Raw genomic sequence first — 11856 nt, 5'->3', positions numbered from 1 at the left:
GTTCCATGGACTTGATTGCAAGGCAAACTGTGAAGTACCACATCAAGCTAGGCTGGCCCGTTCTGCTCCCCGCTCACACATCTGAACTAGCGAATATCAACACCATGAATAGTGAATGCAAGGCCTACTTGCCAATTAGAGAAGCAAAACTCTCTGCAATCATCTACTTAATCCGGCATTCCGGCAGTCAATTCCCTCTTCCCTTCACTTTACCTACCCTGTCCATCTCACTACTAGACACCTGCATTCACCCCGTCTGTAAACAACATATTCAATCTCATCCACCACAACAGAGATGCGCTTCACTGCAGACATCCCCAAAGCCTAGGACAACGAACCACTGCTCATTACTTTGGCTTCAACAGCAACTTGGGTACCCTGCAGCAAAGCAACTTGCCCGATCTCCCCTTCCCCATGCCGGACGACGTGGACGACGACCCTCCCTTGACCGCGATCGGCGCTATTCCTGTACCTCAACTGCACTCAGGCGGCTCAGACTCTGAGGGTGAAGAAGCCTCAGAGGTCCAAGGAGGCTCAAACGACGAGGAAGACACAGAGGGCGAACAAGTCTCAGACGACTCAGCGATCGAAAAAGGGGCAACCGAGGAGGAAGATTCAGAGAGCTCAGAGGACGAAGAGGGATCAGATAGGTCAAAGGACGAAGGAGATCTAGAAGACGAGGAAGACTCAGACCGTTCAAACGTCTCAGACGAGCAAGACTTGGAGGGCTCAGAGGAACAATACTCAGGGGACTCGGAGGAGCAACAAGTCTCACAGGTCGAAGAAGGGTCTAACGACGAGAAAAACCCCGTGGACTCCGGCAACCGAGAGTACCCAGACAGCTCAGAAGACTCAAGGCAACTTAGACGATTCGTACGGCGAGTCGAACTCAGACGACGAAGAGCACAAGAAGCACGCGCAGAACATGCAGCCCGCAAGAGCTTCTGACGCCCCCAAGATAGAAAAGAGCGAGATGGAGACGGCGGGTCGTGGTGACTTTGACCGTGCATTTGCAGAGCTTGACGCCCAGGAGAGTCGCCATGCCTGGGAACGTGCCCAATCGGCTCGGCAGGGTCACCTTGCCCAACGGCCTGCCCGTAGCAATGACCTAGGTCTCGTCTTCGACAAGCCCTTTAAATTTGACGCTTTGATAAACCAGGCCTTCCGTGGTCAGCATGATGAGTCTGGGCAGTCAACTTCAAGTAATATCCCTGACGTTGCAACTGGTATCCATAACCCCAATCCGCCGTTTGAACTTGGTCGTGTTCCGCTTCAATGGGATTTTAACTGCATCCATCATGCTACAGTGTCCAACTCGCATCCTTCAGGTGATACTTTCTGGCCAAATACCGGTGGCGCCTTCAACCCACGAGACTATCCACTCCCTGCCATTCCATGCGACTCTCAAAACACCCTTTCATTGGTACCTGGCGTTGGAAGGTCTGGTCTAACAGGAATCCCATCAGCTGGTGCTCGATCCACAAATGCAGGCTCTTTGCCCTCAGGGCTTGGTACAAGGCGAGCTACAATGCAGGGGGGTCGTCCATGTGTGCAAGGAAGATACAACCATCCAAGCGCCTTTCCCTCAGCACCTGTCAGTCAGGGCATCCCTGAAGCAATAAGGCCATTCACTAACAATGAGCGGAGCAATCAAGATGACGTTTCCTCACTACTCAGGAATAGAAGCTTTGATTCACTGGACCGTCTCCTCCTTGCTGGCTCTGCACCGCTCAACCGAGGGTCCTCTTCTCAAGTCCCTCCCGGTGGAAGGCTCATGCAAATCGACAATCTACATACTGGCCCTGGATCAAACAATCCAAACCCCTCGTATCGTTTTCCCACTGTGGCTGTCGGGGGAACCCTCCGTCAAGCAGACAATCAATCTACGACAGGTGGATGGGACAATCTGGCTCCGAACGCCTCATCCTCGGCATCTCCCGCGCCAGTGGTCAATCCTCGCAAAAGGCCATTGGACGAACAAGAATTTGCAAGACGGGTGAGGCGTGCAGTGGAATGATCCTGTTGGTATCGACACTCATCCAACGTCTTGTCTACGGCGCTCAACAGGAATCTATAGCACCGGCACTTCGTGGTTCACGGCCCAGATAGATGCGACGGCAAATGACGGAATGTCTCGCGATCCTGATATTTCCAAGCTGACCAACACCAGTATTATGACCCTAGATCTGTTTCTAGATATCGCTGTCGAGAGCTGTTATCGGTGTGATAGATGGAGGTGCTTGGGTGGTTATTTATGAACACGGCTGGCTCTGGCTGTGCGATGGGTGCTTATCGTTGGGTTTGTTTTGCTGCATTCGTTGTTTTTCCGCATCTTAGGTTGCTGATGTAGTGGTTTCAGGATATATTCTCAATGTATTCGCCATGTATCGTTCGTAAATCGAGTGTTGAATTCCTGGAATAGGATGTATGGATATTTTCCGAGTTGATGAAGAGCCGCGTGGGAGTAGAAGGACCTGGAAATGCCAGTTTGCCAATCCGACAAAGCCGCCACGGTGTTCTCAACCAGTATGGATGAAATGCTCCCTTGGATAGATTTAGCATGTCTCCAATCCATCTGCCAAAGGACGTTGGACGGCCCCAACATGGTAGACTCAGGGACTCTGACCTGGGCACAAGCGAGCTGCCGCGCTGGCGCATCGCCCCTGTTTGGAGGAAAGCACTAATGCGAGTTTCCGATCCCAGTGGCGTGTTATACACCAGTAGATTAGGATGTATTATGCCGTTTGGAAACAGCATTGGCTTTGGTACATCGGGTGGGCGACGTGTCTCGGCCACCATCCAACATCTCATCTGGACGGGCTGAGCAAATCCAGTGAAACACGCCCCCCACGCCATAGGACGCGGTGGGAAAGTCACAGAGAAGTCGTAATGTGCTGTTGCCATCCCCCGTTTGCATACAGGATGGAGGCTGGAGACCCTGGTCTTTCATGCAGCAGCGCGGCAAACAGATGAGAAGCCCAGGCCACCAGGAAACGCAGAGGGGTAGCTAGCTGAAAGAAATCACCAGTTGCCAAACGACGTTTGAACAGAAAGTGACGTGGATGAAGGAGACAGTGTCTGGTACTTTGCAGCCTCACCCCTGCCAGGTCGCGTTTGCATGGGTCATGGACCTCTTTGTCCCCGCTTGGAAAACTGGTCTGGATACCGATTTCGTTCCCGTAAATAGTTCATCGACAAAATGTGTCCTCAGTGGATTGGTCAGAGGAGATCGTTGGGTGACCAGCAGTCTGTGCCCACCTCCAGATGATCTTCAACGTTGCACAATGTGATGTATCCATCTCTTTCATCCGGGATACTCTGGACGTTGGCCAGACCGTCGGGAAGGATGCTGAATTTGCTCACTTCATTTGAGAGACGATGGACATCCTGCTGGCCCAATATCCTCCACGTCCACCTCGTTCTCAGGACATAAAAGCCCTGGGATTTCCTCCCCAGGATCCCAGCTTCTTCTTTCCCTTCCAATCCTCTATATATCATATACTTCTCTTGTTCTACCCCTGCCTTTTCCATATATGCCGATATATACCAAAATCGCATACCATGTGCAATACTCCAAGATCTCCTGGCAGTCCAGCCAACTCGTTCAACATTGCCGCGGTACCTGACGACGGAATCAACCGCGATTACGAGACGTTAAAGTCCACTTCAAAGTATGTTTTGCCCTTCTTGTTTATCCTCCAACAATACGAAACCTGACATTGCATTTATGCACCAAGTCTCACTATCCAAAACCCGCCTTGCGTGTGACTCCCACTGGCAACAGCCGCCGACATGCCATGCTCTGCTTCGAGAGAAACGGTTAAGGCTGGAGACGTCAGTCGCACAGGGTCGAGGGACAACGCAGAAGAGTGCGAATGTGGTCCACCTTCAAGGGTTGTTATTCCTCGCGCAAGGCACTGGACGAAGAGGGCACCCAGTTACAAGGTATATTGATTTACTTCCATCGCCCTCCTCCCCTCTTTCATGACATTGCTTATAACTAATTACTTCTATCTACATCACAGTACCGCGGCGTAAGCCACACAGAAATTGAACGGGCCCCAACAGCAGCTAAGCCAAGAAATTTTATGAGACGTCTGATCTCTCTCTTTACACCGCGTCATACTAGCAATATGAAATGGCGGTTGCCACTCGGACACCTTTCCGGTAGGGCGCCTTGGAACTTTGCTTTGAGCCTGGCCAGAACCCTCCTAAGTTGCCAGCATTGGAAGCTCTGATTTCACATCTGGTCAGGGTTACCTTTCGGGTCTCGTATTTTTTTTCAAAGCCGGTTATCTATTCCACATTGTCACCACCACTGCAGGTGGGGAAGCTGGTTGGACTATTGCTTCGCCGGGCCTGCCTATGCCCAAGGAGATTATCGACGACCTAGTTTCCCTAGTCCTGGCATACGCAGCAGCTTTACTGTCCTTCGTCTGAGTCGGCAGAGTCTACGACCGCAGATACAAAACTAGATTGTTCCCGCGCCAGGTGAGGCCTCAGTCGGGAAATGAAAGCAGGGAATGGGCGTCAGATCCATGCAGAAGCGATCTCTCTCAGGATCAGGCTCCTTCAGAGCCTTCAAATCCCGACAGTACGGTGAGATTGCAGGTATGCGAGCGCTTGTTCACCACCAGCCGGAATTCCCTTGTGCAAGAAGGTTCCTTTTCGAAGTGATACCCTGGTACGTAAGGGTCCTTTTTTCGAAGCCCTGCTCCCATCAGCAAAAATAGTGGTGTGAGATTGCAGTACGACACGCCAGATGCGCCTCAACAGCACACTCTTCTGGCGTAACTATATCATCTTTATTGTCCCACACGCACCAACACTGATGGAATGACGATTACGGCCCGCGGCAAGCACGCAGACAATCCGCAAGCCCCGTACCCTAGTCGTTCGGTGTACTTCTATACTGCCACCCGCACTGGAATGGTGGGGAGCAGTGATGGCGCCGAAGCAAAAGAATGGAATGACGGATTGCAAATACTGCTACTACATCGGCCGCATCATCCCAGTGTGGCTTCTCACCTTGGCTGTGTGTTTCTAATGGAGTGATACGTGCACATCAGGTTGGTTCGCAGGTCCAAGATAACTTCACTTACAACACTTGCTCGGCGTGCCAGAGGCCAACTCTGCAGACCTACTCTGCCGCTTGGAAGATACCAAATAATGTTCCTCGGGTCACGACCTTCTTTGACGAGCGAACGCACCGTCAAAATAATGTCGCGCTTCAGGTTTCGTTAATGAAACTCCAGACCCGTTGGTCTGTTCTCCGCTGGTCAATTGGTACGACATGAACCCCGATCCCATACATTAGATTTAGGAACACGGTGAAACTGCCACGCCATGGGGAGATTGATTTCCGTGAGACTTGAAGGTGGAGGATTAGTTCGTTTTTCGGCCCGATTCACCACTCTGCAACTGGTTTGAGGATTTAAGAATGGTGCATCTTTTACCAGGGGTTCCTACAGAGACGATCGCCCACCCGACACGAGGCCGGTCAATTGGGAGCTTATAAGGCCGGTCTTGCTATACAGGATGACAGGAAGGGGTCTGAACCGCCATCCACTGCGCCAGTGGGAAACTATAGAGTCGCACGTCGGTAGACGAAACAATGAGGACAAAGATGAGGCAAGCATCACCAAGGCATCACTCCGGAGATCACATCCGGTCTGCCATGGTCTTCCAAATACATCCATGGCTTCCTGACAGTTCTTGTTCTTCCCCATGCCGCTCACCCCAGCCTCGGGCTCCTACGTACGCCGCACGCCGGCCGCTGTCTGATATGGTCTACGAGTGGCTGTGTCCTGCCCTCTCCCAGACCAGACGACCGTTCCTTGAGCTTCGCCACCGCATTCCTGACCCAATTTATCCCCCAGTGGCTTCCAACGCTAGTGTAAAAAGCAAACCAGGTCTGCACGAAGGGCACTGATGCCTGGGCGTCTGGGTCAGGGATACCCCCACGATCACAACCCAGGCTGTACACCCGAAATGGCATGCCATGCTGGACAACTGCCTCGTCTCCACTTCTTTTCGGCACTTCGTGAGTTTACCAAGATATAGCGGTTACATATGACTTCCGAGATGGACAGCGTTCCGCCAACTATACCACCTGCCTATTGCTGTCACTATACCGCGTCAATTGCTCGCGCATCAGCGTACTGGTGCAGCCCAATCGAGAAATCGGCTCAAATGCAACCAAGGAAACCGTATACGGCTGCAGTCACTGCTGTTGTCCCGCGTCGCAGAGCAGTAGGCTTTCTAATGCGGCTGCGCGGGCTTTTCACGCTTACGATCGAGGATCTCTGCGATCTGCGGTTTCTTGTCGAATGCTCCCAAACCACGCAGTATGGAGACCGGGTGCATCATCGCAGAAAAGACAGAGACCAACACCGATGCACTTCTGTCCACAGATCAGCTATCACCACAGGACACGGAGGCCCAGGAATCCACAGCAAGGGGATGTGCTCCATGGCGCGAACGGAAACATTCTGGCCAGGGCACCTCCGTGGCATGGTACTGAGCGGTACACACCACTCTGGGTAGAGTCAAACCCGCCAGGAGCGGTTGATAAGACATTCAATATTCCCTCTCCTCATTCTCCTTTCTCTTCACCTTCTCCCGTCCTACAAATATCTCGAACCCTCCACCTATCTGCCGCCTTGACTCTAAGTAACCCCATTCAAGAACCCGTTCTGTATCAGGTCGTTGAACCACTATTCTACATTCTCCTCTTGACCTCCGTCCTCTCTTATTCGACCCGCCGTACCAGGTGTGGGTTTTACCTGTGGCCGGACGGGCCAGGTAAGGGGCCTGCGCTGGTCTCTGTCGGATCTCCAAGCCTTTGGTGTTACTAGGGCTGGCATATTCCTCGTCCGCTCGTTCTCACCTTTCGAGCTGCGACATAGAAATCCGGCCTGCAGCTGATATTCAAGGTATGTGGCCATGTGGTTATCTCGGAAGGGTCACGGATGGGAGCGTTGTTGGTGCTGGCACCGGGTTCAGGGGCGGTGCAGGATGCGTCAGTGTGGCTTATCGGAAATTGAGTTGCGGTCGTGATATTCCCAAAACACATACATCGACTCTGAGTATGAGATACTCTATCTGTGAATTACTTTTCAGCAATTACGCCATGTGCCGGATTCGGAATGGAGACGTCAAGTAAGGGAGACCCGTCGAGCCCCATGGACTGCGCATGGGCCTTGTGTCTGCAAGATGCCGAAGCCCATGTTATTTGCTGGCTGTATCCCCGGAACGCCAGACATCCGGGCCCAAAGAACCTCTATCAAAGCCTGCTCCGCAATTACCACTGGACCAACATGAGAGACGACTGCAGGCACTTCCGGGACTTTCGACAACTGCCTTTACCCTCCCAACTAGCCTCCACATCGATTTTCAGTGCCGCAGTCTCCTCTGTGAGTGCCATCGCCTTGCTATGGTTCTGGCCTCTGCATCCGCCTCAAGGAAACCAAGGTCACTTTCGATGTAACTGCGAGCGAGGATTTCCAAGCCAGCACTCCCAATCGGGCTACCAGCCGAATCAAGTTTCTTGATCATGTAGCTGTTCTTCAAAGAGGACAGAAACAACTTCCAGCTGGCCTTGGCCTCTTCGGTGACAATACGGCGCTCCAAAGGACGTACTATTGAGAAGCAAGGACTGCTGAAACCGCTACCGATCCCCCACCGGAAAGCCAACTTTCCGCGATATGGTACAGCCTCGCTAGTCCACAGACTAAGAATTGTGGTGACCACGAGGCGGACGTTCCATGGGTGGCAATTGCTAAAACCCATGGGCGCCACTACATGGCCCTGTCTGATGGTTCCCGCAAATATGCGATGATTCCCAGATTCATCATAATGGCCATGTTGCTTCCTGGATGCCCATTCCTTTACCAGTTCACCAAACCCGTATGGCAATGTCAATGCTCGCCCACCGAGTGATGCTCACCAATGAAACCCCTCGACCTTATTAGAAGCAGGTTTTCCTTCAATGTCCATTCTCCCCCCCAGTGTTACAGTGTCAGCTTTGCCATCCATGCTGTTTGGCTGCCGGTTACCAGTGTCTACTTTCTCAGGGCCCTACAGGATACTCATCAAGGGAGCCACCTTCGTAACCAACCCCCTACGCCTTCTGCGAGTTGATAAACCGCATCCGAAACCATCTCCAGCAGAAAGAGAATTTCACTTTATATCCACTTGCCTTGGATCCAAACCCGTCGAATACGCCCCTCAACGAGTACGTGTGGTTCGGCTTTTCTGGGGCGCCTTCATATCCAACCACGTCTCCAAGTCTGACTGATAATATCCCTGTTGAGTTTGCTACCAATCAGGTAGAAGGGCAACCGCTGCTCGTGCAAACAATGCTCTTTTCTTTTCAATAGCATTGACATGCTCTGGCTGAGGTGGAATAAGGCTTTGAATAGTCACCGCCCTGACTCAGATAGCTGGTCGCCGGCTCCTATGGCATGACTTGCTCGCCGACGACCGTATTCACCACCGGCTGCCTTGCCACAAGAACCAGGACGACTATCACGGAAACACAGTTCTGCGCTTATGAACAGCGGCCTTATTGTTTTCAGTGGGGTTGAGACGACTGTGTTGAGAGGGCTTGGGCTTGTTCATCCTCCTAAAGGCAACTGGGACGGCAGACGTTTCTCCCGTCTCTTCATCTCTCCCTCTCGACGTGGCTCCTTTCTTGAAATACAGTTGCCCGTTCCTACACACCACATAACAACCCCGGACATTCCTCGCCCCTCCATTCAATCGCTCAATGCAATTTGCGGTGCTGGCTCTTCTATAGCTTTGAATTCAGCACGGCTCAGCGTCCACACGTTATACCGGCAGACGTCACCTGCAGGCGAAATCTTGTTTGTTGTCATACAATGGCGAGATGAAGCTGAAGCTTCATTCCCGACTTGAAGACAAATCATTCCAAGACTCACCTGGCACGTTTAGAGGACACGCCTGACAGCGCCTCCCCCGCCACCTTATGTCCACGGTCTACATATCGAACATTGCCAAACTACTAATGGCATCCGAATACATCAGAAGGGTCTTCGACCATATCCATAACGCGCCGAATGCCGTCTCATCATAGTCAGACCAACGCATTGCCAGTTTGTACGTGATATTGCCTACTATGATGGCTGTGACTGGCATGCCCAAACAGGTCACAGACTGTAATCTACCAGCCGTGGTCTATTCTGCGGAGCACCTCCGATCCCACAGCCAAGGTGGTCGAAACTAGATTGTCCGTCGGCCAGCTGAGGCCGAGAAAGAGGCAGTCGCACCCACCCCAGCCTTCTGTACAGAGCGAGGAGCTGGAAAATACTGTCAGCATATACCAAGATCTGTGCTCGGAATCCGACTCGGATCAAACAAGCTGTGTGATGCGCACGGCGTGGGTAAGACTTTGCAGATGCTGTTGACAATCTACTTGCAGTCAGTAGCACTCGAGTCAGATATCCGATAGACGAGTGACACGACAGGGAATCACAATACACGGCGGGCAATGCGCCCTACTTTGGTGATCGCACTCAGTGCGCTTATGGGAGTATGGCGAGACAAGATCGCCAAGTATTTTGAGACCGCGCTGTTGCTCAAAGTCTTCCATGGCGATCCTGCCCATCTGAGCGACATGACTCAAAAGGAACGGACCCTGAAGCCAGATGGCCTGGTGGAGTGGTGCCATGGTCTCTCAGACAGTTCGCCGCAAACAGCCCGGACCGTTGTCCTCACATCCTATCAGACCTGGCTGCCTAGGACCCTCCTTGACGATGATACCACGGTAATAATAGATGAGGCAACTGCTGCTTGCTACTTTCAACAAGTCATCCGAAGTCGCTCCCGTTCCTATGGATGGCAAGGGGTGAAGCTTGCGACGTGCGCAGAGGAAATCCAGAATACTGTACGCAAGGAGTATCAAGCAGCACTTGGAAGCTGCATGTATTTGATGCTTGAAGACCTATCGTTTCGTTCAGGCAAATTGCTCCGCTATGCTTGTTAACTCTCTGAGGAAGCTTTTTGCCAAGTCAGCCGCATGCAACTAGGACACTGGGTTTGTCCCGCGGGCCCTTCCTCCCCGACGATTTGGGTCTTGCCGGGGCGGACGAGCGGTATGGGACATTTACCTTGAGCCAGCAGGGTTCTCGACATATCGACATCGTACCACTTCAAACATCCTATACCAGAGGAAGGTGAAGTGCTTGGGAGATTCAATCACGATCTTACCAAGGCCAGCAATCTACGGGTAATAATCTTTAGTGATATCGAGGTGGTGACTTGCTTCGACTTGGGACCTGCCATTCATCTTGAACTTGGGTGAATCAGCTTAAGAGCCTATGTCGAACTATATGACGATAAATCTGGTATAAAGCGAGCTTACCCTCCTTCTCAAGGGCAACCTCTGGCTTTCATATTACTCGAACATGCGAGATATTTGGTTTTATTGTTGCCATTCCGCGGGCGAAGCCACACGGCCCACATTCTACGGTTCTGCGGTATGCCCTACTTCCCTTGTTCATGGACAAGATTTGCCCTACGCATATTCTATGCTTTTCATTGGCGACGGTGCAGGAGGGAACGCGGAACCCAAGGTAGGAGTTGCTACAGAAGATGCTATTCGTGAACGCCAGTGACGTGTTATTACTTCCTACTATCTCACCGCTATCATACCAAAGTCATTGAGAGTCAGGGGCGGGGCCGTGGTACTGCAGCTCATTCAACTTCAGGTTCCGCTGGTTTACTACGATTCTCTTGTCCAGCAACAGCGTCGTGTCTGGTACAATACCACTCCGGGACAAGTACAACTTCAGGCACAACCATTCCGTCCCGGTTGCCGTAAGGCCCTAGCACGTTAAGGGCCCAGTGTATACCAAGAACCCAATCTGCTTTCTTCCCCTCTCCACAGCAGTGTCTCGGTATGTGGATTCAGTCCCGGAATGGTTTCACTCTCATCATGGTGCTTTGGAGCCATTGACGTGGGAGTTAGGGTTGCGATTGTGGTTTTTATTTTTGTATCGTCATATTGGGGTCTCGTTGGAAAGCAATGTGCCTTTTCTGGGCCGCTATCACTGGGTACACTCGAGAAGTATCTGGCTACTGCAAGCAGGTGTCATGCATCCCGGCGGCTATGCCTGGAGCTGATCTACGCATTCAGAGACGGCAAGCCCACTCCAGCCTTGTGGGGGGAGGACGGAAGGGTAATGCATTCCAGCTGCCGATTGATGCCTTGTTGATTGAACTTATCTCACAATCCCTTACTGCGGGATCACCCTCTGTGCCCCTAGTTAGATGGCCGTGCCGAAAGTATGTGGTTCGGTAGATCTACGCATCTCATGTTACACGAGCATAGTTGAATATCTGGAAAGAGTTACAATTCACTTGGTTATTGCTGAATGCATCTGAATGTTGCACTACATGCTTCCTGAGTCATGCTCCAACGCTCCAAGCAGTCTGTAAGAGGAGTGCTAGATCAGCTATCCACCACTTCACACCGAATAAACAGCCCAGTATAAAAAATATAAATACCCCGGAGTGGCCCTATCTTAGGCAGTCTCATTGCCATCAACAGTCCATTTGCCTCAACTACTACCAAGTTCCCACCTCAATACAATCTGAATCTGCCAGTGTGAAGCTCCTCTACTCCATTGTCGGACTTTTCATGTTCAATGGCATCGGTCTTGCTGCGGAAGGGGCTCAAGCGGAAGCGCAAGTGTGCTGCACCCCCACGAACGGTTGCGGGCAGAATATTTGGGGTCAGCTCTCTTGTGACGTAGGTTACCCATTGGGCCCATGACCAAAGTAGGGAAATTTTCTCACGAGTCGTACAGCTTTGCGATGATGGCACAAAGGGAA

The 11856-nt window shown here is 51.9% G+C and overlaps 6 protein-coding genes across 6 annotated transcripts; 5 read left to right on the top strand and 1 right to left on the bottom strand.

Annotated features, from left to right (window-relative positions):
• Window positions 1–414: 414 nt before the first annotated feature.
• On the top strand, window positions 415–2017 carry ASPSYDRAFT_93030 (uncharacterized protein; the record flags this gene model as incomplete). Its single annotated transcript, XM_040852770.1, has 2 exons — window positions 415–873; window positions 959–2017. 2 exons carry the CDS (start codon window positions 415–417, stop codon window positions 2015–2017), a joined length of 1518 nt encoding a protein of 505 aa, XP_040698811.1.
• A 246-nt stretch (window positions 2018–2263) lies between these two features.
• ASPSYDRAFT_438255 (uncharacterized protein) lies at window positions 2264–3209 on the bottom strand. The gene has a single exon (XM_040846741.1). It carries the CDS (start codon window positions 2902–2904, stop codon window positions 2356–2358), a length of 549 nt encoding a protein of 182 aa, XP_040698810.1. The 5' UTR covers window positions 2905–3209; the 3' UTR covers window positions 2264–2355.
• Window positions 3210–3709: 500 nt separating this feature from the next.
• On the top strand, window positions 3710–4615 carry ASPSYDRAFT_438166 (uncharacterized protein). Its single transcript, XM_040846735.1, has 3 exons — window positions 3710–3945; window positions 4026–4167; window positions 4224–4615. The coding sequence occupies exons 1-3, from the start codon at window positions 3793–3795 to the stop codon at window positions 4391–4393; spliced, it is 465 nt and encodes a 154-aa protein (XP_040698809.1). The 5' UTR covers window positions 3710–3792; the 3' UTR covers window positions 4394–4615.
• Window positions 4616–6131: 1516 nt separating this feature from the next.
• ASPSYDRAFT_438106 (uncharacterized protein) lies at window positions 6132–7003 on the top strand. Its single transcript, XM_040846732.1, has one exon. The coding sequence runs from the start codon at window positions 6330–6332 to the stop codon at window positions 6855–6857; it is 528 nt and encodes a 175-aa protein (XP_040698808.1). The 5' UTR covers window positions 6132–6329; the 3' UTR covers window positions 6858–7003.
• Window positions 7003–7771, top strand: ASPSYDRAFT_438134 (integrase zinc binding domain-containing protein). The gene has a single exon (XM_040846733.1). The coding sequence runs from the start codon at window positions 7149–7151 to the stop codon at window positions 7551–7553; it is 405 nt and encodes a 134-aa protein (XP_040698807.1). The 5' UTR covers window positions 7003–7148; the 3' UTR covers window positions 7554–7771.
• A 1740-nt stretch (window positions 7772–9511) lies between these two features.
• On the top strand, window positions 9512–10006 carry ASPSYDRAFT_93029 (uncharacterized protein; the record flags this gene model as incomplete). The annotated part of the gene is made up of 1 exon (XM_040852769.1): window positions 9512–10006. The coding sequence occupies one exon, from the start codon at window positions 9512–9514 to the stop codon at window positions 10004–10006; it is 495 nt and encodes a 164-aa protein (XP_040698806.1).
• Between the last annotated feature and the right edge of the window lie 1850 nt (window positions 10007–11856).

The sequence above is a fragment of the Aspergillus sydowii genome (assembly GCF_001890705.1).
Source record: "Aspergillus sydowii CBS 593.65 unplaced genomic scaffold ASPSYscaffold_12, whole genome shotgun sequence".
Taxonomy (NCBI): Eukaryota; Fungi; Ascomycota; class Eurotiomycetes; order Eurotiales; family Aspergillaceae; genus Aspergillus; species Aspergillus sydowii.
This window is presented reverse-complemented; position numbering and strand designations above follow the sequence as displayed.

What these genes read in the sequence shown, in the direction of transcription:
- ASPSYDRAFT_438255 (XM_040846741.1), bottom strand. Translation starts at nt 2,904, where the DNA reads ATGGCAACAGCACATTACGACTTCTCTGTGACTTTCCCACCGCGTCCT.
- ASPSYDRAFT_438166 (XM_040846735.1), top strand. Translation starts at nt 3,793, where the DNA reads ATGCCATGCTCTGCTTCGAGAGAAACGGTTAAGGCTGGAGACGTCAGT. An exon ending in AGAGGGCACCCAGTTACAAG is followed by an intron (nt 3,946 to 4,025) that starts GTATATTGATTT and finishes TCTACATCACAG; the next exon opens with TACCGCGGCGTAAGCCACAC. An exon ending in GCCACTCGGACACCTTTCCG is followed by an intron (nt 4,168 to 4,223) that starts GTAGGGCGCCTT and finishes CTAAGTTGCCAG; the next exon opens with CATTGGAAGCTCTGATTTCA.
- ASPSYDRAFT_438106 (XM_040846732.1), top strand. Translation starts at nt 6,330, where the DNA reads ATGCTCCCAAACCACGCAGTATGGAGACCGGGTGCATCATCGCAGAAA.
- ASPSYDRAFT_438134 (XM_040846733.1), top strand. Translation starts at nt 7,149, where the DNA reads ATGGAGACGTCAAGTAAGGGAGACCCGTCGAGCCCCATGGACTGCGCA.